Source organism: Colias philodice, chromosome 6 (genome assembly GCF_061535455.1).
Source record: "Colias philodice isolate Cphi_HAF_F1 chromosome 6, ilColPhil1 Martin Lab GWU primary, whole genome shotgun sequence".
NCBI classification, from domain to species: domain Eukaryota; kingdom Metazoa; phylum Arthropoda; class Insecta; order Lepidoptera; family Pieridae; genus Colias; species Colias philodice.
In genome coordinates this window covers 499351-526729 of record NC_143091.1, presented here as the reverse complement: position 1 = coordinate 526729, position 27379 = coordinate 499351, and the positions used below count along the sequence as shown (strand labels likewise).

The 27379-nt window shown below is 32.2% G+C and overlaps 2 protein-coding genes across 6 annotated transcripts in view; both read right to left on the bottom strand.

Annotated features, from left to right (window-relative positions):
* The window catches only part of M7BP (Myosin-7a binding protein), a 102551-nt gene that overhangs the window by 35520 nt on the left and 39652 nt on the right, over positions 1 to 27379 (bottom strand). For 4 of the 5 annotated variants that reach the window (XM_089695988.1, XM_089695986.1, XM_089695983.1 and 1 more), the window contains exons 3-6: positions 16522 to 16635; positions 12708 to 12808; positions 11841 to 11975; positions 11348 to 11431 (exon numbers count right to left, since the gene is read on the bottom strand). In XM_089695988.1, coding sequence (XP_089552114.1) covers positions 11348 to 11431; positions 11841 to 11975; positions 12708 to 12808; positions 16522 to 16635 — 434 coding nt within the window. The remainder of the gene's footprint in view (positions 1 to 11347; positions 11432 to 11840; positions 11976 to 12707; positions 12809 to 16521; positions 16636 to 27379) is intronic. The other variant, XM_089695982.1, reaches the window with a different exon arrangement.
* LOC149487408 (uncharacterized) lies at positions 26059 to 26856 on the bottom strand. Its single transcript, XM_089696022.1, has one exon. It carries the CDS (start codon positions 26539 to 26541, stop codon positions 26296 to 26298), a length of 246 nt encoding a protein of 81 aa, XP_089552148.1. The 5' UTR covers positions 26542 to 26856; the 3' UTR covers positions 26059 to 26295.

The window sequence follows — 27379 nt, the reverse complement described above, 5'->3', positions numbered from 1 at the left end:
TTCACGGACTTTTTCATCGAGAGATAAATAATTAGGAATGTCATTTTAATTGGGCGAAATACTGGGAGAAATGCAATTCGTTATCAGAGAAATAATAAATATTAATTTTTGATTAAGATTAACGTTCCGAAATTAAGTTATTGTTACACATTATGTTTTTTATGTAAGTACATACTTAGTATTTTTCGTGATATCTTCTTAAAATTGTTTACATAAAAATGTTATAGTCTACTACAGTCTGCAGTATTTTCACATCAAAATAATTACTGAAGTATTTTAATTTGTTTAAGTAATTTTTACATCAGGAAACTTGTAAAAAAATATCCGCCTCTTAAATATAAATTAACAATTACTTACTTACTTATTTTATGATGTAATTTACATTGCATAATATTTATGAATACTTTAACTAACAGGAATATTACTTACGAAAAAAACGCCCAAATACATTTTATTTTTGTTTTAAGTAATAAATTAAAGTAAAAAATTATTAATATCTAGTTAATCTGCAATGAATCTATAAACCAAAGATCATAAAAATCGATCCATCCGTTCTCTGTTTATACATATTTTAACTGACATGATTTTGTTTATATAATACAGGGATATGATGTAATATTTTACTTTTAGGTGTCAAGGTAACTAATTGACTAACATCGTTTGATTAAAAATAACTTATTTTACTTTTTTCTACGTGAGTTCATTTAATTTTTTTAATTGGCTAGATTTAAAACTTAATTTAATTTAGAGATGTTTGGGTATGTTAAATTTAATGTATCATCCTTATAAACGCAAACTCAAACATTTATTTATTCAATAAGACTTCTTCTAGAAGCACTTTTGAATCGTCATTACATATTTTTAACGTTTACCATCGATTCGGAAAACAATATCTATGGAGAAGAACCGGCAAGAAACTCCATAGTTGCTTATAAATATTCTGATAACGAAAATTTTATAATACTAAGCGACGAATCATTCTTCTTTATTTGTTTTCTATACTTCTAAAATTATCAAATATAAGCAACTCCTATTATTTTAGTAAAAACTTTGTTAACTTCAATTTCTTCAGAAAAGTGCACAGATAAAAAATAATAGGCAGCATGTCCTAATTAAAAACAACAAAGTACACCATTTAAATCCAAGTGAAAGACGCAGTACTCATAAACAGTCTACAAATTAAGATATTATGTATATTTATGCGAAAAAAAAGTTTTCGACAACCATTTCTGTGTAGAAAGTAACATTAGACCGTGGGTACGATCTGTGTTGTACATGACTGTTGCATATTTACATACTTACATATAAATAAATTTAGCGGTTCAGTGGACACTAAACTGTTTAAGTACCTAAAAAACATGAAAACAATGAGACGCAAGCCCTATAATTAATTATTTATATGTACTAAGTAAAACGTATTTTGTCCAATTTTAAATCAATCATTTTTAATTTAATTTTAATTGATTATTTTTAAAGCTTTTTCTAAATCTTTATTTAAATTTGATATTCAAATTTGGAATTCAAAATTTTGTTTACATGAGCAATTTTAGTGAAATTCTGAATGTTGGAACAGGAAAGATTTCACTGTATTTTTTAAATAAAATAATTATGCACTACAATATACAGATAATTTTATGAAGTGTCACCCCTAAACTGTTAAACAATGACGGATGACATTGAAGTGACTTGTGAATTTCTATTGAAGTCCAAATTATAGTGCCACAAACTTATCTGACCCGGTGACAGTGTCACTGATGTCGCTTTCTTTTATAATAAACAAAATATTCCGTATGAAAAGTCTGTGAAAATGTGACATTTCAAAATGGCGGCACGTAGTTCCAGTTTTTGCCACCGGGTCAGATAAGTTTGTGGCACTGTACACGAATTATAGTGCATTACCGACACTAGATACTGTTCTGCAATTTGTCTTTAGAAAAGTTTTTTACGGAAAAGTTACGTTGTTATGTTTTATAATTTATTGTTTCTAAGTTTAAGTTTAGAGAAAAGCGGTTTTAATGTAAGAATTTACTAAAATTCCCAGTTCAAACTCATCCAAATATTGTTTATCAACTTATGATCCTACTTTAAGAGCAAACACAAGAGCCGTTTTTACAAACGTAGTCCCCTGTTTCCTCCCTGGATTGTGCCACTAGAGCAACATATTTTTTACTATTAATCTGTGGTAACTTTAGCCATGTTCCTACGTTTTCCTTTTTGTTATATCTTAATTATTAATTTATTAAAAAAGATATGAATCTTTAAAAACGTAAGAAAAAGGACAGATTTTCCGTTATGTTCCGTCTTCCATAAAACTAATTTTTGAACATTGTATATAAACACAAAACACAAGACATAGCTTATACTATTGTCTACTAAATTTTGAAAAAAGTAATTAAACCAGTCCAGTATTGGAGGAGGAAACAGGGGACTACGGAACGTCGAATTTGCGCAATTTTCCTAGGTATTTTCGGCCCAACCTGCAGTTGTCCCTGTCGCGCTCTACGGGGGAGGCTTGAGGCATAGCGCGACAGTAATAGATAATAAGAAAACCTAATTTTGAATTCTCTCACTCGTTTTGTTGGCTCTTAATGTACCACCGCGTCATACTTTCTCGATAACTGGTGAAAATCCCATATCCCACTCTTGGAAACTATGAAAGTATACGAATAAAACCACGTGTATTGAGTGAAACGAATTGATTGTGTTCGCTCTAATCAGATAGACCACGGTCGAGGACGGATGCGTAATTTGTTTTAAAATTGGATATTTTGTTTAGATTTGAGGTAATTGTTTGTAAATATTTATTTATGGGGTAGTTATCCCTAAGATAATAAAGCAATGAAACCGTGAGATTAGAAGTTTTATTACTGACAGGGATTTAATAAACGTGACTCGGGATCAAATTTCCTATTATGTATTAAAAAAAATGTGTGCGTGTACTAGTGTACATACGTAAAAAGTGAAACTTCTTTATGACCTTATTTAAAAAAAATAATTTACTATATGCAACTTTACAGAAATACGTCGAATCACGCGTGATAAGAACAAGATGGCGCGTAACGGAAAAATGTCACGCGTAACGAAAAAATGTAACACTAAATTTTTTTCCAACCCCGATAAAGAAGTTTCACTTCAAAAAATTTATAGTGCAGATTAATTAACCTCCACTCTACGAATAACTAAACGAGCATAGTCTATCTTATATATAAAATTCTCGTGTCACAATGTTAGTCTGCATACTCCTCCGAAACGGGTGGACCGATTCTCATGAAATTTTCTGTGCATATCGGGTAAGTCTGAGAATCGGCCAACATCTATTTTTCATATGTACCACGGGCGAAGCCGGGGCGGACCGCTAGTATTCTATAAAGTTCATAATTATTCATCTGTTTATGTACATATAATCAGTTGAGCGCATCCGTACATAATTTAAATAAGGCATAATATTATCATATTGATTCACTACGTTGGATCGCTCTCGTATTTACAAGTTACTTAACACTTCTCGATACATATTTAAACGTTATTTGTTATTTTAATTGGCAGAGAAAAGTTATGTAACTAGTTGTAAATCTGTCATAACACCTGTATGTATTTATCATAATAAAAAACTTTAAAATTCATATCATTCTAAGACTAAGTACCTATAGGAGAAATAGAAGACGACGAAAGCTACACGAGTAACATTGGAAAAAACTGTCTTTAAAACAGGCATTAAAAGTTGCAAGTCTCAACAGCCTCAAAGGCAGTCTCTTATTATTTTAATTCCCTTGTATTTGTCTTTACGTCAAACCGATCACATAAGCAACAGGTATAATTAACTCGATATTGCAATCGATTTGTAAAGGCGAACAACCTTTGTACACACCCTGTCGTTCTGTTACACCGTATAGCTTTTTGTATTTATTTGGTCGGTTAATCGGTATACAAGGTTCACGATTAACAGGATATTGTTTTGTTACAGTATAAAATATTTCTATGAATAGCAATGAAAAAATAATATAACTTGTAGAAGTAAACATGAACAAATACACGTGATAGTTTAATGTTTTAGTAAGATAAAAAATAAATCTAAAATATAAAGAATTTCTTAGTAATAGGTAACATCAAAGGCCTGTTGTCTATGTTAAACAAATTAATTATTATAAAAAACTTAAGTATTTGTTTATCTTCACTGTACTAATTGTGATTATTCCAAGTTTTCTTTTATTAATAGGTGAAACAATACAATAAGTATTCTATGAAAGTTATTGAAATATCCACTTGACTAACAAGGGTTAAAAATACAGCGTAAAGAAGAAAAAGACGGCTGCATTGTCGTGAATACCCCGTTTTCGTGCCTTACTTAACATTCTCAATAATTTTTTGTAGCAGCAGGAAATAGTAATTTCACACCAAATATGTAATTAACGAAAGCATTTTTGAAACACAAGAATTCGATATTCGTGTTCGTTCATTTAGACGTTACGATTCGGTGTAACAGACGGCCGAATATTTAGGCAACCTTACATATTTATCGAAGGGCGAGTCACGTGGTTGCGACAAGTAGGCAATTTATCAAGCGAGCTTAAATTAAAATATAAAAAGTATTTGACTTTTACGTGTTTTGCAAGTTTGATAATACTGTATCGGTATATAATAAGTACTGATAGAAGTAATAACGCAGTTATTCTGCGTGAAATTTAGTTAAGTACCTACAATCACCGATTTTTGAAGTGAAACTTCTTTATCGGGGTTGGACAAAAATTTAGTGTAACATTTTTGCGTTACGCCGTACGCGTGACATTTTTGCGTTACGCCGTACGCGTGACATTTTTGCGTTACGCCGTACGCGTGACATTTTTGCGTTACGCCATACTCGTGACATTTTTAAGGTCATAAAGAAGTTTCACTTCTTACGTGTGTACTCTAGTACATGCATACACTTTTTTATTTTTATTAATTTTTGGGTATTTTCATGAAATAAAAAATATGATAAATTTACAATTAATCGAGTTCTCTACTTCCATGAGTGTTATTTTGATATAAAATAATTTAACTATCAATATTTTGTGTAGTTATGAATATTTATAACACTATAAATTGAATAAAATTGATCAAAATCGTTATATAAGTTATAAAAAGGATAATAGATATATATTAATGATATTTATTTATACAAAATAGCTATTAGAAATATAACGACCATTAGCAGAAAGCTATTTCAGATTGAAGATTTTGATTTCTCTAATTAAAAATCTGTTGTGTGACTTATGTTACTTTCAAAAGTGAAGGGGTTTGTATTCTATAGTATTTATCAATTTCCCTATATGAATTTTATTTGGTAGAAAACTTGTTAGGTACCTTCATAAAATCGAAGAAAGGCTAATCTTGGTGATTAAATCGATCAGCGAAACACAATATGTGAAATGCATCTATGGACCCCATATCTACTCTACAAGGGGACGCGGGTCTTCACATAAACTGCCACTACATATAAATATAAAAAAAATAATAAAAATCATGTGTGCACAAGAAGAAGTGAAACTTCTTTGGCAAGATTCACTTTTTATTTCTAAGATTCAATGATACAGAAATCGTCGCCTTACTCCATGACGGTATTGTCATGACGTGTCCTTTAAATTTTACTCTCAACGCGCCTAAAGATGTTTCACTTCAAAAACTTCTTGTGCTTTCTTTTACAAGAATTTTGGACTTAACAATTAAAGACGTTTTAAATATTTTTTAGACACGGACAGACTCTCATTTAAATCTTTGAAAGGTATTTAATTTCTAAACAATATTATAATATAATATGGAAGTATAGAAATTATTCACAAAGATTCCACTATTGTCCCGCAGTCTCATAGCATATGTCTCTGCATTTTCTCATAATTGAAACTTCTTATCGCAATTTCATCGATATATGGAACAAAAAGGAAAGGCCAATTATAAAACAATTTCTATTACAATTGTTCACAGTGTGATACAATTATACGACTGTTTATGTGTTTATTTACGTTTTAGCGTTGCTAATTCTGTCACATGATATCAATGACTAGCCGTGCTCCGCGGTATTATCCGCATTGCTCCGCTCCTGTTGACTACATACTTATCATCAGTAGCGTGATGATATTATGTATGTAGCCTATAACGTTCCTCGATAAATGGGCTATCTAACGCCGAAAGTTTTTTTCGGACCAGTAGTTCCTGAGATTAGCGCGTTCAAGCAAACAAATTAGTATATAATTAATATGTAAATATTAAGGTGTAGTGTTATACAACACTACACCGAATATCAAAGTTACAAAAACAACAGATGTTCTAAATTACCAAAGTATTAAATTATTGAATACCTATTTGTAATTTATTGTTAAGTATAAAGTTAGTCCCATGCCGACTTAAACTTTCCACCTACATATTTAGATTAATCCTCAAGATTCAATCTCTACATCCAAAAAACTCATAAAATCCATATAGAACAAATGGACATAAAATTGTATAAATAGGTGCTCAAATATCGACACTTATTTCAAGTTTATTCCATATTTCATCACGTAGCTTTAAAGTGGCTTTCTTTTGCCGGCACTATGCGTTATTTTTACTTTTTTCGCAATTATATTTTGCTATCCCACGCTCCAGTGAATACAATAAAAACGGCCTGGCCAGGAGTTTTATGGGCGTATAAAAACCTATCCACATTTGCATATAACTGCACATGGGTACTATATTCATACAAAACTTCACTATTCTTAGGGTTCCGTACCGAAACGGTAAAACGAGACCCTATTACTGAGACTTCGTTGTCTGTCTGTCTGTCTCCAGGTTGTATCTTTTTTTTATATATTAAATAGGTAGACGTTTGACCGCTATCCTGATTCCTGCCTGATGTAAAGCAGTGATGCGATCTATTTAGGAGCAGGTCTACCCAAAAGAAGCCTATTTATCTCATAAACCGTGATAGCTAGAAAGCTGAAATTTTCACAAATGATGTATTTCCGTTGCCGCTATAACAACAGATACTACTAATAAAAAAATATATTTATTAAGGGGGGGGGGGTCCCCATAGTTCGGAACCCTTTGTGTGCGAGTCCGACTCGCACTTGGCCGTTTTTATTCTCGTAATATAAGCTGCTGCATGCTATTGACTCTTGTTTTTAATCGGAATTTCCAAATGGTTCGTAGCGTATGTTTTCTTTGATTTGGCGTAAGTTTATATCACGTTAAATAAAGTCAATTTTAATCTTAGATAAATTAAAAATCAAGTTAATAATTTCTGAGTTCATCAGTAATAACTCTGCGTAGCAAAAAATCGAGACATAAACTGTGGCAATATGTTTGGCGTCTATTTTCGTACTAAATATAAGACTTTTAATAAAATACATATAACATGACGATAATATTCTCGCCAAAATTGGCTACATCAGCCACCTCCGAGCACACGACAGGGCAATGTTGACCCACCGTATTGACGATGCATAGCAGTCGCTGTAGCCGAAATCGGCAAGAAGCGATTATTATTATACATGACTTATTATTATTAAGAACTAGCTGTTTAAAAAATGAACAAAATAAAGTTGAAATTATGATTCTTCCAATACATTGCATTGAATTGGCTTAAAGTTAAACTCTATACGTATTATTTTGTTAACAACAGGTGATAAATAACATTATGTAAATAAGAAGTAACAAGGTATAAGTAACAAGATTGGCGCATTGTTAATTTATTTTGACACTCGGAATCAGCATGTATGTTTTAGCTACGTTGAGTAATTTGTAAAATAAGTAATGGTATAATAGGTTTATTGTGGTTTTTTTTTATATAATTGCCAAAATATATGTGTACTGTATGTAGAGCCATGAAGACTACGCCCAGAAATAAAGAATTATAAATTAAGTGCTGATAGGTACATTGTTATTTAGTAAAAATATTTTCTTTCCAAAACTTTCATTTAATTCGAAGAAATACGGCAAGTTTTGCTTGTTAATATTATGCTCGCTCTACGAGAGCAAAGATTCATTTCCCTTTTATTTTAATACAAATAATTATGTTATGTGATTATTGCTTACAAAATAAACACTCATTTTCATCTACAAAACCATGACTATAAGTATGAAAAATTGAAGAAGAATAGAAAAGAATAGATTTATACGCGAGTCCTTCGCGTGCCAACTGAACATAACTTTTGCGTGTTTATAGAAATAAGTTGCAGTAATGATCTCCTTACATTGCAGAATTGTAAGAAAAAATAATATACCTACTTTATAATAATACATAATAAAAATATCGTTAAGTACAAGTATTATTTTTTATAAATAATGTAAAGAAGGTGAATGTGTCCTTCAGAACCTAATTAACGTTATTAATTATTACAAACGATTAGTTTAATTATGTTGTATTTTTGACAAAATATTGATTAGGCTGGTCCACACAAGCAAGCAGCCTCGTGAAGCAATCACTGCGCGAAGCAGCTCGGTCTGTGTAGAGCTACAAAAAGCCAAGGAAAGATCAACCTTTATATTATTATGAAAGTATCAAGAAGTGTTAATAACGAAGTACATATATATTATGGCAATGCCCTCTGCACTGCACATGATCTTTTCCGCTCAACTGGTGATGGTATGCTTCATCGGTAACACCTTAAGACAATTATATTATCTGTGCCTCGGTATTGCCACAGATAATATAATACTATACTAGTATTGCTCGTTAATTATTTAATTATTATTGAAGCGGATGTTACAAGATGTTTGAACTGGTATGTGACCTTTTTATATCGTGTAGGTAATATGTACAGGTAATATGTAATGTTTCCTTCCGATAGAAATGTGGATGGAAATGTCAGATTGTTTTTATCCGACATGTAATACAAGATATTTTTCCGGAAATGGAATATTTATTGTAGTATGATTTATTATCTGTGTAATTGTTTTCTTTGCGCGATATACAGGGTGGACCAAAAGTCCGTTTACATTTCAAACGATAATTTAGAAGAAACGATTTAAGTAAGATGAAATCTGTTTTTTTATTTACAAAATACATAAATAGGGATTTTATTTTTTTAAATCACATCGTCCATATGTGATCCTTCACTATTTTACACTGCTGCAATCTGGAGCGAAAATTTTCAATGATGGCCTCGCAAGTGTTTCGTGAAATGTCAATTCTCATTTCCATTCGAAAATTGACTTTTAATTCATCAAGAGACACCGGATTACTGTTGAAAACTTTACTTTTAAGGTATCCCCAAACAAAGAAATCCATTGGGGTAGGTCCGGACTACGAGGCGGCCAGTTAATGTCACATCTTTTAGAGATCACCTTTTGTCCAAAAATTTCACGAACAGCGAGTCATTTAAAGTGTGGCATGTGGCCCCGTCTAGCTGAAACCACGTTCGTTGATTAAAACCATCGAATTCCTGTAGCGCTGGTGTAAAAAAGTCCTGTAGAATGGCAATATAGCGCTCTGTATTCTCTGTAACAGCATTTTCACGAAAAGACGCTCTTACACGCTCTACGTTTTCGGGGTCTCTTGATGTTCTAGGTCGGCCGGATCGTGGTTGATTCATTCTTGAACCTGTCTCCTCGAACTTTTGTACACATTTCCTTATCAATTGAACTGACGGAGCTTCATTTTTACGCCGTATGTTGTAATGAACGCAAAATTTTCGTTGCGCTAGCGTGAAAGAATCGATGTTGCGGTAGTACTCGCGCACACAGAATGCTCGTTGCTTGTCGCTGAACAACTCCATGGTACTGAATTCCCATAGACCGCTCTAGCACTACGTACCTCTCCCGCCCCAACCCGTTGTCGCTGCTTGTTGCAGCTACCGATTAAAATTTAAACGGACTTTTGGTCCACCCTGTATTTGTAAGTAGCGCATTTTAAGTGACATAATATGTGTGTGTGTGCATTTATGTATGTATATGAATGTAAATACTTACATATCTAGGTTCTTATTTTATTAATTATTAAAATAGGACCTTATAGGACACTGGAATTCGGTAGAAATATGTAGTATCGTAGGGTGGGCTGGGAAATATTACTTGTTATACGATATACGCCAATACGCCATTCGATTAAAGCTCTTCTTTTTGTTGCTGTTAAAGTTATCTTCTTCTTCTTATATATAAAAATGAATCGCAAAATGTGTTGGTAAGCGCATAACTCGAGAACGGCTGAACCTTGTATTCCTTGAAGTACGAGGATGGTTCTTATGTAGAGAAAACGTAAATAGTATGTACCACGGGCGAAGCCGGGGCGGACCGCTAGTTTAATATAAAAATTGTTTTTAAGATAAAGGTGACGTCACACTTACATGTGATGAACGCAAAGTTATTACAAAAAATTACGACAGGATCGAAGCAAAAAATAAAGTGCTAACTTATTACCTTACGAGGCAATGAACTCGCGGATCCTGTATTCTGCGTATTAAATATTTTTTTGTTCCATTTTGTTAATTGAAGTTTGTAACGAATATTTTTTTAGTTCATGAGCAAAGGTCTAAGTAATAGGTTGTTATGGTATGATAAAAAAATTGAAAAATATTTGGTCATTTTTTAGTTCGAAGAATTATTTTTTTATCTGATACGGCATTCCGTATACCATTGTATATGTAATACCATTGTATTATAATCTGTTTTTCGGTAGGTACAAATAAAAGTAAAACAAAATATAAAAAGTGAATTCGTACACTTATCACCGATATAAATAAAATATATCATACAGAGTGCAAACAGCAATCAAGTGCAAATGCATGCGTGCGTGCTCCGTTTCGAGAGGATTGCTAGCTTTTATAGCTTACTAGTGGTCCGCCCCGGCTTCGCCCGTGGTACATATTTCGCAATAAAAGGTAGCCTATGTCCTTTCTCGGGTATCAAAATATCTCCATACCAAATTTCATGCAAATTGGTTCAGTAGTTTAGGCGTGATTGAGTAACAGACAGACAGACAGAGTTACTTTCGCATTTATAATATTAAGTATGGATGTCAAAAATATTGTGAATATACATGCTGGTTTACTACAACAATCTAGTGTACCTATATGCATGTCCAATCTCGTGCGTCGTGTATGCTAATTTAAGCCAGCAGTCGACCATGCGTGCTAGTTTGTCAATAAACGAATAGGTAAACAAAAATTCATACTTATGCATCACGTATGCTAGCCTTTATCAAAAATTCAATGCATATGCGTGATGAGTGAGTGTAAATGCATCAGTGGTCCATACATATGCAAGCCTGTTCCCATGCACGTACTATTCTACATCAACATTTAAATGCATGTGCTACCTACTCCCATGCGCATGCTTTCCTACATCAAAACATGTGCATAATTGCCTGCATCCATGCGCATGCATGCCAGCTTACGTCTGAGCGCGTCCTGCAGCGCGGTGGAGAGAGCGGCAAGCGAGTCGCGCACGGCGGCGTGATGGCGGTCAAACATGCCAATATCTGAGTATTTTTTCCTTTTAGATTATGTATTATTACCATTATGTATTATTGAACACCCTATAAAACTTTAAGGCGCTATTAGTTGCCATAATGGCTTTCCTGCACTCCTGCAGAAATAATGCCGTTTTAAAATTAAGTCTAGTTAGTGTGTTGTTAGGGACTGCTCTGTGATAATATTTTTAATGGAATTTAAATCGTTATTGTAACACCATTTAAACATTGTTAAAGTTAAGTAGTATCAATTTTAAAACAAATTAATTAAATGTAAGCAATTGATCTCATGAGCTTCTAGGACTGGATAAATATGGAAGGCGTGTAAAAATATCGCATTAGCTTTCAAAGCACTCCATTTGTTATATTAGTATGAACAAGTTCCGCTAGATGGCGTTGAAATAAAAAATGTACTTACAAGCAGGATGATCATAGAGTGGCGCGACCCTCGTACCCTCAAGAGGTCCTCCAGCTAATTTAGCTGATATTGCTTCTAGGAACTCTCGTACGTTGTGTAGATCTTGATTCTCGCTTCCGCCTTCGCATTCTTCGTCTTTAATAAATAGAATAAGTAGGAAAACAACATTGTATAAAGAATCTTACATACTAAAAGTATTTGATAATTTGATATGGGATTGCGTATGTAAATGATTTTTCCTTTAGATTTTGGGCGAGAAACGTTTACATGAAATCGCTTTGCTTTTATCTTTTTAAGGCGTAGTTGTTATCAAAAGATGCAACAATTTCATAAAATTTTAGTATTAATATTTTTTATAGTATTCGCCTTGTCTTTACATTTCCATATTGTTACGCTAAGTAATAAAAAACACAAAAAATATTTTTAATTACGGGTAATGTACAAATGTATTTTGAGTCATAAAAACTTGATTATTGTTTTTGTAAGCGGATACTAACTGAATTACAAAAAAACTTATGATAAAAAAAACCTGTAAGTTTAAATTAATGAAAAATATTTCAATGCCATCTTTAAATAAAAATAAGAAAATTTAAAATAAAAATAAACATCATCTTTTATTTTTTAATTATTTATTACGCTTAATTGTACAAACATGAATGGACAAAGCAGAAAAAAAGAACAATATCACAAAAAGGCATCATTTGTACAAAATGCGGCCTTATTGCTGAACAGCAATCTCTACCAGGCAACCTGGTAGGAAAGGAAATGTATGAAGGTCGTGGGATAGCGCAAAATAAATGATATTACATATCATCATCATCCGTCCATATAAATATTATCTTCCACGTTCAATTATATTATGTTTACCTATTTGTTCCAGCTTGTCAGTACTGAATGACCACGGCATGAGGCTGATGGCTCGCTGCACTTGTCGCAGGAACCACGCACCGGATTCGAACTTGACAGGTCTGGAAGAGGCATAAATTAGCAGTTTTAAAACAGGTTTGTTGGTTATTAGAAATAATGAATAAATTATGTTAAATTAGACTTGTTCTAGAAGCACTTTTGAATCATAACATTGTTTTGTCAATAACTATCGGGAAAGATTTGAAATGTGCATTTGTTTTGGCATGAATCAACATTTGTAATTCTTATTTGATGTTCTTATTATTTTCCTAGAGAGATAAACAAGCATTTCAAAATATGCAATTGTTGGATCCAAAATCTTTGTTGCAAAATAATGTTTTTAGCACTGCGCTAATCGTGGTTCATTGTCACAACCATAGTCACAACGTATCAAGTCAAATGAAGCTTGCTTATTTTTATTCGTAAAAATAATGGAGTTGATGACCTGGTTAAAAAAATTGTTTCTTTTTCTAAGGAATACCAGACGCCTAAGCAGGTTCTGCATAAGAACAAAAAGATGAGAAAAACTCGTAACTTTGATGTTATCTCTCTGCATATTATATCTGCAGGTTTTCATTTATTACAGCTTAAATATATTATGTACTACTAGCGACCCGCCCCGGCTTCGCACGGGTGCAATGCTGATACTAATTAATACACTACAGAAAAACTGTGAACCACAGCTGTGAACGTTGTCTATACTAATATACTAATACTAATACTAATACTAATTACTAGACATCGGATTATATGCATTTGCATATTTGCATATGCAAATGCATAAAACTCGCTAATTACGGCGTTAGTGCATATTTTAGCCTTTTTCCCCAAAAGTGCATATTTCGTTAAGTAACGGGAGTTTTGATTGGTCGACTAACCTTTATTAGCCAATCAGAACGCTCAGCGAGTAAACAAACCCTATTTTGGCATGGTAAAATGGCGAAAAATTACAAAATGGGCTCCATTTTAAGTAAATTTTGAGCTATTCAAAATAGGGCTAGATTACCCTAAAACTTAAAACATGGGTTGAATTCCAAAAAAGGGCTAGATTTAGCCCGGAAAGGTCTAAGGTGGCAACACTGGGCTCGCGGGTGACAAACGTCACAAATTTGTGCAAAAAATGCCTAATTGTATATTGGCACAAAAACTATACTAAATTTCATGAAAATTTCACTGTATTTGTACAATCTTTGATTTAAATATATAAAATAATAAAGGTTTTTTGATTTTGTATTGTGCATATTTTAGGCATATCAGTCGTTTTTAGTGCATATTTCGGCCTTTTTTATTGCATATTTGCATGCATATTTTGGCATTTTGTTAGTGCATATAATCCGATGTCTACTAATTACTAATTACTAATAATATTATAAAGAGGAAAAGTTTGTAAGTATGTATGTATGTATGTATGTATGGTTTTCACGCAAAAACTACTGGACCGATTTCAAAAATTCTTTCACCATTAGAAAGCTGCATCTTTACTGAGCAACATAGGCTATATTGCATTTTCAAAAAAATTAGAGATCCTTACCAAAAATGCAATAATGTAACCCAAAGTGTAAAAAAATCCTCAATAAAACTTCTGTCATCGCGTGCGCTGCGGAATCTATTGAAGATAGAACAAAAAAATGTTCTACGGTATTATAGAATGGATCAATATCTACAAGAAAGTCCGCGATACCATATGTCCATCTTCAGTAGTTATGTTACTACAACAACTTTTTTACGTTTTCAAAGTAAATAGAAGTGCCGACAGTAATCAACCATGTTATCCATACACATATATTAATCCTTATCCCATTAAATGATGTTTTATAATAGACTGTTTCAATACCAGCAAAATACTTTTTAAATGAAAAGAATTGGATATTCCATTCAAAAGATATAACGAATTTTTAAAAGTGTCAATCTACAGAAAATAGTAGGTATACTGTTCGAGCAGGCCGTAGCCCGTAGTGCGGGGGTCACGGAGGAATTCTACCAATATGCGTCTTGACGGAACACAGTGGGGTTTTGGTCGGTAGGAATCCGACATAACCCATGGCCCCTCCCCCGGAGGCCGAGGGTATCTATGAAAGATTTCCCCACTAAAACAAAAAAAAAAGGCCGTAGTGCGGGACGGGGTAAAGGTGATTTTCATGTGATTAAAAATTAAACCTATAGTCCGACCTATAGTAGACTTTTCACTGTAACGATATCGCTATCTATGCGGGTGAAACCGCAGGGCATTGCTAGTATAATATAAAAACATAGTGGCCTGGCCGGCCGGTACCGCCGCAAACGCTACGTCCCGCAATTTTTAAATCTGTAATATCTTCGAAAATATTCACTTAAATCATACGGTGTAAAGTGCCATATAGATCTATATTAAATGAACAATGTATTCAAGGTATTTAATTGGTTAAGGATTAATGCTGTATTGGTGAAAATCGCTTCTAAAATTAGCTATTATTTGTCGTAAAAAGTAAATGACAAAAAAATGTTATTGTGGGTTATCCATAAGAGATAGACATATACCATCGCGGACTTTTCTGTAGACCTTTTTAATGTGTATAATACTTAGTACATTATTTTGATAAAACTCGTAGGGTTCAGCCTGCGTTTGCAATATAAGCGGAAACAATGTAATTTTTTACGACATCACATTAGAAACCTCAAAAATAACAGTACTTCTCCACTATTTAATGGATGTTATTATACATATAAACCTTCCTCTTGAATCACTCTATCTATTAAATAAAACCGGCCAAGTGCGAGTCGGGCTCGCGCACAAAGGGTTCCGTAGCAGCAAATATAATAAATTACAGTTAAATCAACCTATCTCAAAAACTATAAGAGATACTTTGATCAAACCAAAAATCGTTGAAAGAGTTAATTAGCATGCATCACCTCTATTTTTTTTAGAATTTTATACCCCGTAGTTATAAAAATAGAGGGGGGGGGACATACTTTTTACGACTTTGAGAGCTGATATCTCAAAAACCGTTCACTTTAAGAAAAATGTTTTTTAGAAAACTTTATATCATTTTAAAAGACCTTTCCATTGATACCCCACACGGGTATGTACATCGAAAAAAAAAATTTCATCCCTCAGTTACATGTATGGGGGGCCCCACCCCCAATTCTTTTTTTTACTATTTAGTGTCATATTTTTGTAGCGGTTCATACAACACATATTCCCATCAAATTTCATCACTGTAGTACTTATAGTTTCCGAGTAAATCGGCTGTGACAGACGGACAGACGGACAGACGGACAGACGGACATGACGAAACTATAAGGGTTCCGTTTTTGCCATTTTGGCTACGGAACCCTAAAAAAACCGCATCAAAATCCGTTGCGTAGTTTCAAAGATTTAAGCGTACAAAGGGACATAGGGACATAGGGACAGGGAAAGCGACTTTGTTTTATACTATGTAGTGATATGGAATTTTATCAAATAAAAATTTGTAATGTGTTTTTGTTATTAAGTTATGGTAATTCAAAATTATAATAATATTTTTTGGGTTGGTTATTTCTGCCAGTGCGCATTATTTTTTATCGTATCATTTTTTTCTCGTCAAAGTTGAAGTGTTTATTTAGCCTTTAGTTTTAGTTATAATAATTAAATATAATTAATTTTGTTAGTTTTTATCGTTTAAAAGATCACGAAAGAATGCTCTTGCTCTAGCTTTAGCTCTATGTTCGTTTGATGTAAATGTGCCGTGAGATATTATCTATATCCATTAATCCATGTTTATGTTTATTCTTTTTCGTTAATAAATACAATACTAACTGATGATATTCGCAGATGCAGGGGACCAAGCCGCCCAGATTGTCGCCGCCGCATCGACGGCAAATATTCTTGTCCGCTGCGGCAACACACTTCTTTGTGTGGGTGTCTTGCTCTCTGGAAAAGGTGATTTATTTGTTAATATAGAGTAAAATAACGTTTAAAACATGTAACATAGTTGTAATAAAATTTAAAAATAAGATTGTACATTAAGGAATAAAATTTTCAATGTGGGTTTCTTGGTCTTCGGAAAAGTCGTGAAAGCTATAATTGGACTATAAAAATATATACTACCTAGTATATACTACTATACAGGGTGTCCCACTGTTGGTATACTAAGCTCAAAGGAGGTTATAGTTTTGCATACGCTGAGTACGTAAAAAATAATTAAAAAAATCCAGACGCATTTTTTTTTCAAATAGATGAATTCTTAAAACTCTATGTGTACACCCATAACAAGCGAGCCACCCAACTTTGCCACCAGCACGTGAGCTATCGTTTAAGATTATGTTTTCATAGATAAAATGCTCATATTAGAGAAGAGGTATATGCCGGCTGCGCGAAGCTAGAGAAGAAAACATGGATTTTCAGGAAAAATTTAGCAAAAAATTTTGGACGTAATTTTTTTTAAAGTATTTTTTACGTGATCAGTGTATGCAAAACTACAAGTTCCTTCGCGCTTAGTATACCAATAGTGGGACACCCTGTATAATATTATCTGTGTTAATACATAGCTTTGGTACTGTCGATCTCTTTCTGATTTAATGCCACTAATCACTACATAGTATAAAACAAAGTCACTTTCTCTGTCCCTATTTACCTTTGTATGCTTAAATCTTTAAAACTACGCAACGGATTTTGATGCGGTTTTTTTTAATAGATAGAGTGATTCAAGAGGAAGGTTTTAGTATATAATTTATTAGGTTTTAGATAAAGTGGGCGAAGCCACGGGCAGTAAGCTAGCTAGTCTATAATTGCTAAATTAAAAGACTAGTCTTCAAGTCAATATATAGAGGTTAAGGTCTATGTATTGAATTTGTAATCAATAAAAATATACAGCTTTTATTCAGAAATTATGAACAGTTATTTACAGATCGATATTTCTCGAAATAATTAAAATTCACACGGTAAAAATAAAGTATGCATGTAATACCATACCTTATTTTTACCGGTAGTAATACGTCATAGTAAAGGCTTTGTCAGACAGGACGCGTACTTAGCGCGCGTCAGAGCGTTAAGTTGACGCCGCGATATGACGCTAAGATGTGTTCTACTACCATCGTAGAATACCGTCAAACAGAGCGCCGGCGCTAGCAGTACGCAACGCTCTGTCGCTTTGTTAACGTCGGGTGTTGTATTTTTTTACAAATTTTATTTTAGCGTCGGAGTTAATAGGCGTAAAATAATAATAAAATACTGCATAATGACCGAAAATTTGATAGAATTGGTTAGAAAATATCCATGCTTATATAATACGAAGGATAGTTCATATAAACTATAAAGATATATCAATGAAGGCAAAATTGTGGGCACAAATCGGAGAAGAAATTAATGAAACTGGCAAGTAAAAAATTCTTCCGACTCCGGAGTTAATATCGCTGTACCTTGTTTTGTTCGTAAGTAATAATTATGTAAACAACATGCAGCTTTAATAATATCAATTGCTGTGTCCTAGCGCGCGCTAAAGCGTTCTGTTTGACGAAGCCTCGCGCGACGTTAAAACAGGACGCTGTAGCGCTACTACGCAGCGCTAAAATACGCGTCCTATCTGACAAAGCCTTAAGCCCGTTGCGATATCGTTTTTTAAAAAATATATATCGCTATTTTTATTTGTACAAAAATTATATTGAATCTACACTTGCAGTAAATAATTATATTAGAATTATGCAATATATTGATTTTGTTAAATTAAATGGAAACTTAATAATATAAACTACCTATAGATAAACATGAACATAATTTTAATTGTAATTTCAATAATTATTTTTATATTACTTATAGTATTTTTAGTTTCAAGAATTAAGCTACCGTATTTACAGGAAAGGTGGGAATTTTAATAAGAACTTTTAATTGTTAAGGACTACTTTGTAAGTTTGTACTTAACTGATACATAAATATTATAAATTAATTTATATTTACATAAATACTGTAAATATCTTGAACTAGAATAGGTATATTGACATAAGTTTGTCCATGTCAAAAAACCTAATATACATTAATTTTTGCTACTTTTCATTTAATTTAAAATTAATCTTAGTTATTTATGTATAAAGTCTAGTTAACTAGCCACCAAATCCATCAAGATGGTTTTAAGTTTTAACCCACGGGCCATTAACATTAAAATCGCTTATTTCATGCATATTTCATTCATCCAATCAAAAGCCATTACAAATTCTATTTACCCGTAGATTAGTACCGAATATTACTACACAAAACTACACACGCTATTATCGACCTTAATATGTTGTAATAAGTGTAAATTTGCTGTGAACTTTTATAACGGTCCTCTCAAAACCAGTGGTTGCACCAACAACTTACTTCATAGTGTGTCCCAACCAGCAAGGCCGTCTACATATTTCCGTAAACCTTTATGGAATATGTTTTTTTTTCTAGAAAATTTAATTACCTTGATGTTATTTTTAGATTTTATGGAAAAAAACTTCCATTGATGATCGAAATGATCGAAATACAAATCTATTTATTTATTTATTCTTTATTGTACACTAGCTTACCGCCCGCGGCTTCGCCCGCTTTGTCTAAAACCTAATAAATTATAAACTAAAACCTTCCTCTTGAATCACTCTATCTATTAAAAAAAACCGCATCAAAATCCGTTGCGTAGTTTTGAAGATTTAAGCATACAAAGGGACATAGGGACAGAGAAAGCGACTTTGTTTTATTCTATGTATAGTGATTATTAATTGATTTAAATGTACAAATGGCGGCCTTATGGCTCTAAGCCATCTCTGCCAGGCATCTATAATTTTACTAGTCCAATGGATGAAAAATTTCATAAAAACCAGTCAAGCCATTTCTGATTTCGGACTATTTAAGTTACTTACACTGTGACAAGAGAATTTTTAATAGCTAAATACATATTTTGTAAAATTAATTTTAACCTTAAATGATTTATGTAAAAATCTCTACATTTCCGAATATGTTAAGGATTTATTCGAGAAAATTCTTTTATCAACCTTCATGTACTGAGGAATTTTAAATGACCGAAGTAGTATAAAATCTTTAATTGCATTTCGAAAAAAATATTATTGCTTCAACCTCTCGAATTTTGAGTAAGAATTCTCCAATTACGTTTCCGTATTATATATAAACAGAAACAAACTCTGTTTTTCGAGAAAATTCCTTTAATAACCTTCAGTGAGTAAAGAATTTATTAAATACCGAAATACAAGAGCAATTAATACTAGAAAGATAATAATTTCAATATCCTCATGATTTGTGAAGGTACCAGGTTACCATGTTAAGCAAAATGGTATGTACTAAATTAAATACATGTTGTTTTAAAAAGTTTCATATTATTGACGAAATGCATACTGCATTGGCTCAGGTAGCTATATTATCTATAGCTACAATTGGTCAGCGTGATGATATTATATGGCCTATAGCTTTCCTCGATAAATGAGCTATGAGTGAAAGAATAAGCGAGCTAAGAGTGAAAGAATTTGCAAATCAGACTAGCTATTATGGAGTTCAAGCAAGCAAACTCTTCAGCTTAATTTATTAAGAAACATATTGCGTGTTCAATATATAGTGAATTAAAATTTGACGTCATAACAACAATCTTTGCCTATAAAAAATAAACATTGTTAACAAATAACCTGTAGAATAAATGATTTATAAATATTTTTCATATTTCTAACTTAGGGGTCAAGGGTGGGTTACGTAATAACGTAAGGCCAATGTCAGCTTCATTTATTTTCAATTAGTATAAACTAGATACATCATTATTGTATAATCACTATTAATTAAAATGTATAAAGTAAACATAAAAACCTGTATATAATTTTGGAATAACATCGGAATTCCTAGGCTACAATAATTTCTAAATATACTTTACTAAATAAAAAGATTATTACTAAAAACTATGAACGATCTCAACAAATAAACTTAGTGAATAAAATATTACACAAATATTAATAAATAGAAGAAAAGAGCTATTGAACTGTAAAAACATTTTTATAACCAATACAAAATATAAAGTGTAACATAATAATTATAAAATATAATGCAAACGCAAAAACTTCATACTCTATAATTTTATTTTTTTTTCCTTTTAAAATACGTTTTCATGTTATCTACAATAACATAATGTCCAGAGGTCAAAATGTAAAGCAAATATGTACTATAAAATGCGAAGATAAAGGATAATATTTTCAGGGTTATGAATAGATAAGAAAATAAAATAAAAACTTTTCCCTCAAAGTGATACATCCCTGTATCTTGTTCTTCTCAAAATATAGAACATATTTTGAGAAAAGCAAATACACATACAACATCATTGCCTTGTAGTACATAATATTATTATGTACTAATACATAATGTGTACACGGAATTTACATAAATAATATGATGCCTTTCCCCGCGCCGTATGGGGTAGATGTCACATACGCATTAGTGACTGATGGAAAAATTTTGTAGAACCAAGCGCAAATCTAAGGAAATCTTAGGTTCTACGCAGGAACTAAGCATCGTTGCAAGAACAATAACTAGATTTTAGGCAAGCACATAAACTAGATTTTATAGGAGACCAGATTCTTTTTCGAATAACCATTGATTTTTTAACATAAAATGTTTTTGAAGTGAAACTTCTTTATCGGGGTTGGAAAAAAATTTAGTGTAACATTTTTCCGTTACGCGCCATCTTGTTTTTATCCCTACCACGCGTGATTGACGTATTTCTGTAAAGATGCATATAGTAAATTATTTTTTGAAAAATAAGGCCATAAAGAAGTTTCACTTCTCCCGTGTGTACACTAGTACACGCACGCACACATTTTTTTTAGGTACTACCTACATAACTTTCGGAATAAACAAACTAAAATTGGTAACTATTTTTTTAACGTAGAGCAAGTCAAGATACAGCTCTAGTATTTTAAACTACATATTTAAATTTCTATATCTATACTAATATTATAAAGCTGAAGAGTTTATTTGTTTGTTTGTTTGAACGTGCTAATCTCGGGAACTACTGGTCCGATTTGAAAAATTCTTTCGGTGTTAGATAGCCCATTTATCGAGGAAGGTTATATAATATCACGCTACGGCCAACAGGAGTGGAGCTACGGGGGTGAAACCGCGCGGAGCAGCTAGTATACAATAAAATTATCAGTTAAGAAATAATATTACCTCTTAATTTTATTAGGTATATTCATGTTAAGATAAAAGAAGTGTATTTTTTGGGTTATATTAAACCGGATTAAGGTATCTCACATAAAATCTCAATTTGTTTCATCTTAATGACAAAAAATATGTTTTAAAATATTCGACGGATAAATTTAATCTGAACTCTGGATTGGGAAAATAAACTTCGATCACGAAAACAAACAAAAATAAAAAATGTGATCTCAAAATAGTACAGGTAAGTATTTTTCTTTAGATACTATTTTATATACTGTATCTTCTTTTGATTTATTTTTTTAGGGTTTATTATATTATTATCTAAAATTTAAACCAAATCGGTTTAGTAGTTCTTGCGTGAAAATAAATAATAAAATACAGGATTTATATTTTAAAATTTATAATATGTAAACTTTTGATAGTATCATCTTACATTGTTCACTATTACTTCTTCTTGCCTTACCTTAGGAACTGTTTATGAAAATTTCGTTCATTTTTGGTTTTAATATGCATCATTTTCTACAGATCTCAAAGTTCATCATGCATCAATCATTTACAGTTACTTATTAATAAAAATGTTTAGTATATCTAAAATGTCGACAATCGACCTTCTAATTTTCTTGCAAATAAACGCACGCTGCATCATTTCAAACCAGTAAACCGAGTTTGGCAATCAGTAAGTTTAGAAACCTCGGGAGTCGGAGAACATTCGTGCAATTAAAAGTTAGTACCTTTAAATGTTAGGTTATTGTCAAAGACACTCGAATATTTTTTTAATCTACACTAATATTATAAAGAGGAAAACTTTGTTTGTTTGTTTGATTGTAATGAATAGGCTCATAAACTACTGGGCCGATTTTAAAAATTCTTTCACCATTCGGAAGCTATATATATCCACGAATAATATAGGCTATATATCATCACGCTAAGACCAACAGGAGCGGAGTAATGCGGGTGAAACCGCGGAGCGCAGCTAGTGTTAGGTTTAATTGTCAAAGACACTCGAATATTTTTTTAAGTACCTAATAAATGTTTTTACTTTTACACAACGTATTCTTGTTTCTAAAGAAGCAAGTTCATTTTAACTTAGGTAACTTAATAAAGTTAAGACGTTATAAGGCATCAAGGTATTAAGAATTGGCCATTAAGCGAAAAAGTATGGAAATATTGTGCTTATCCTCAAAAAACAACAAAAAAGGAATGCGTGGAGCCAATCGAGACGGAGAGGCAATCTTGTTTATATTCTTTTTGTTTGTAATTTAGAATCCCTCGTCCTTGTTAATATTTTATATATTTATAAATCAGATTATGAGAATATGAAAATATTATCTGCTCGGCCCGGCATCCTGAGTTGTCTACGGAATTTTTTTCTTTTTTTTAAGTTTTCCTAATCTTAGCGGAGATGAATTAAGCTAACTTAATATCATTTAAATAGATTTACCTAGTCGTGTTTTAAATCATTTTAAATGTAAGACGTATTCACTACTAGGTGTACTCCGCGGTTTCACCCGCGTTGCTCCACTCCTGTTGGTCTTAGCGTGACTTCCTCGACAAATGGGCTATCTAACACCGAAATAATTTTTCAAATCGGACCAGTAGTTCCTGAGATTAGGGCGTTCAAACAAACAAACTCTTCAGCTTTATAATATTAGTAGTTCATCATATATTATTACCACTTAGTATTTTTAATAGCGTTTAGTGCAGAAGACAGGCAGTAAATAGAAAGAGAAGGAATTTCTACCACCGACCTACCTGATTAATTTAGGGCCGATTTTTCAATGCTTCGATAAAACTTATTCGTCGAATAATGTATAAAACTACTATTTTAAAAACGTATTCTAATTGCCCGTATTTGACAGTTTACGTGACATTTTAATATTATCGTGTAATACTTTATTGGACGGATAAGTTTTATCCAAGCATTGAAAAATCGGCCCTTAAATGAAATATTATTATTCCATTTCCTTTACCTGACCAACTCCTTTGTTTTGCTTTTTAAGTTTTTAATACAAACCGATTTTGCATACAGCCTTGATACAGTACAATCACCCTCACAGAGCAGCACAATATAGTTTGAGTTTTTTATATTCAGGATAAAATGTACACTATTTTTTATACATAAAAAGCTTTATCTGTGTATTCGGAAGACGTTACGCTTGCTTAGGTTATAGTAAATCCTGTTTCTAGCGTCCTTCATGCATTTCCGTGGCAATAAAAAGTGTTTAGATTTGACTATCAATAGCTTTTTTTACAGTGAGTTTACAAGACAATTGACTGTCTGTTACGCTTTCACAGCTGAACCTTAATTGCATTTAACAGAAAGATAAATATGATAGATACTTTTTACCATATCCATGTTCATTTATAGTGTCATGAGGGCAGATTGTCTCGCCTTTGAGTGAAGTCCCATGTCCCCTAGTGGGGTAAGGCGCAGATATATTACACATCTGTTTCACTGATCGATTTTCTTTAGGGACAAGTAAGTAATCAGCCTTCTGTGTCCTACCAGACCGAAAAACTTTTTTTCCTTCGTCTCCACCGGGAATCGAACCCAGGACCCCTTGGTGTTACGCTCACGTGCCAACCACTGTACCAAGGAGGCGGTCAAATTCAGATAATATTAGGTAGGTACTAAATATTATATTTAACAAAATTTGAACTAAATATTTAATTAGGTAGGTACTAAATATATTTTGATCATAACGTAATTTCCAACTTTTTTTTATAAATTTTCAAAATCTTTTTGAGTAGGTATAGTTTTTCATGTATTCTGATAAAGCTATATCGAAGCCAACCAAACCATCCTGTTAGCCTTAATCAGCTATTCAATTAAAAGACTAGCCTCTTTAATAAACGACATCGTTCAACTAGATGGCTGCGATCTCAGCTGTGACATAAAATATGTTTTTCCCTCTTGATTATTATAATACTAGATTTCCGCCCGCGGCTTCGCCCGCGTTTTCAAAGGAAAACCCGCATAGTTCCCGTTCCCGTGGGATTTCCGGGATAAAACCTATCCTATGTGTTAATCCAAGTTACCCTCTATATGTGTGCTAAATTTCATTGTAATCGGTTCAGTAGTTTTTAATTGAAAGAGTAACAAACATCCATACAAACTTTCGCCTTGATAATAGTATTATAATAATAATTATAATATGTAGGTAACTATAGGCTATTATAATTTGACAATGTAGAACATTTTCAATGCCACTCTACTATGAAGTAGTTCCAAGGTAAATAGAAATTTAAATAAAATTGTCTTCAACATATTATTTTGAAACATTGTGTGATTGCTGTTCAACAAGTTAGTTATTTAGCAATGTAGGTATTCAATGTTTTAATAAATTAATTATTTATTGGATCATTTTCCTTAAACGAATCTTCAATATGTCACACATGGGTACTTCTTGATATTGATTAAAATCAAATTAGTTTAATTACAAGGAACCTTATGAAAATCCATTTCAAACTAATTTAAAATTCTATTATTTTGTTATGCATGATAGTACGACGATCTTTAAGTGAGTCTTACGCATTTATAATAAGTATTCTAATATCTAGAGTTAAACCTGTGAGTTAAACGAATTCAATTATTGAATGTTCTTTTAATTTATAAAATATATCGCTAATTGGAACAAAAATAAAAATAGGTTAAGCTCAGGCATTATGCCAGGAAAAATAAGGAAAATTCAATTCTATGACAGAGTAACGGAAAATGAAATGGATATATTTTAGTGTATTAAAAATTATTGTCTTATTTACTAGTACAGTATTATATATTATCTGTGTCTTATTGCTTATTTTTTTTTGTAGATACAAACTTGACTAGATAGTCAATCTGTATTTCGATAACTTCTCATTTTTATTCCGATTTCAATATTTTTGGGCGAAATTTTTGAAAATTTAATCTACTAGGAAGCTGTGAAGGTTTAACATTGAACCAATATGTCGACCCCATGGTTTTTTTTAATAATATGCTAATGCACAAGGAAAATGTATCCTTTGTCATGTTATTTTCAATGACAGTTCATAAATGTTTATGAAATTCTACTCGTGTATGTTTTTTGAATGTTTATAAAATCGTTATGATTTAAACCACTAACTAAACCACACATTTAGTTTGAATAGTAATTCAGGATTTTTTTGTGTATATCTTATGTCATTGAAACAATTAATTATAAGTACATTTATTTGGAGTAAAATCAAATAATTTTTTTATTGTAATTTTTATTTTATATACATTAATATCCTATAGTTTAGACTCATCCAGTCTCAACAAATTTTAAATTTATTTTTAACGTATTTTCATTCATCTATGATTATGACTCTAATAGTCGACACTATCAATCAATCATGGCATTTAAAAGCCTATATTAAATATATCCACACTAATTATTTCTCAAATGTCACATTTATCACAGATCACTCGTCATCCATATCAAACCACATAGAAGTAACGCTCCTAGACTGTTCCCTATGCTGTTCTTCAGTCATGATCTTCAGTACCACAACCTCCATCATGCACAACGCGAACAGAATAACAAAAATCGCGAAGTTCGAACCCTGGTGATGGAACTGGGAACCACTGGGAATTGGACCTGGAGGCGGCCATGCTGCTACACCAAACGACATAATACAAGAAACACTAGACAACATTTCACGTTCCATTCTCTAACATTTCCAAATATTTATTTTAATCAAACGCCATTCGATTTTCCGATGTTCCCGATTTTCGCGCGCAAATTTTTCGAATTCGCAGATAATGTCTTCCAATGTTCTAGTTTTGGCGCGCGAATTGCATTCCTTTTTCGAATTCACAGATCGTTCGTTTTCTTTCTTTTCTGGATTATCTGTGGTTTATGATTTAATCTGCTTCGAATAATTTTGAACTCAGATTGTTTTGCGTTGTTGTATATCGCAGGGAGCACTCGCGTGCGTCCGCCGCGCTGCTGTTGAAACGTCTTATGAAATATGAACGCTTTACTTAGATGCTCGTTGGGAAATGGTGAATGCAAGCCGGTCAAGGCTGCGTTCTGGCCGATGACCTTTAGTGTGATATTGTATCAGATGCAATTTGTCGCTAAGGAACTTTTAGCTTTTACCTTTCTTTTTCGGTTTTTACTTTTAAAGATCTGATGGTAAGTTTGATTAATTTTTAAACTTAACACTTAAACATTAATCAATGAAAATCACGTATGATCTAATAAATAAAGATTTTTATCAATAAGTATATTTTTTCTAATAATTAGTCATGTTATGAACATAGGAGCTGTAGATTATAGACGCATTAATTGAATATAAACAAAAAGAAGTGATTTATAATTTTCAATATCACATTACGATAATATATTCAATATATTATGTATTTGTAAGTGGTTTATGAATATTCAATAATGAGCGCTCAGAATGTTAATAAGTAATAATTAATTTTGTAAGTAGATAAAAAACTGTCAATTTGTCTTAATTTGTAAATATCAATCAATCAATCGTTTGAATATTTTACAGC

Bases quoted from the DNA above. Each gene is read 5' to 3' on its own strand.
- LOC149487408 (XM_089696022.1), bottom strand. From the start codon at position 26,541: ATGGAACGTGAAATGTTGTCTAGTGTTTCTTGTATTATGTCGTTTGGT.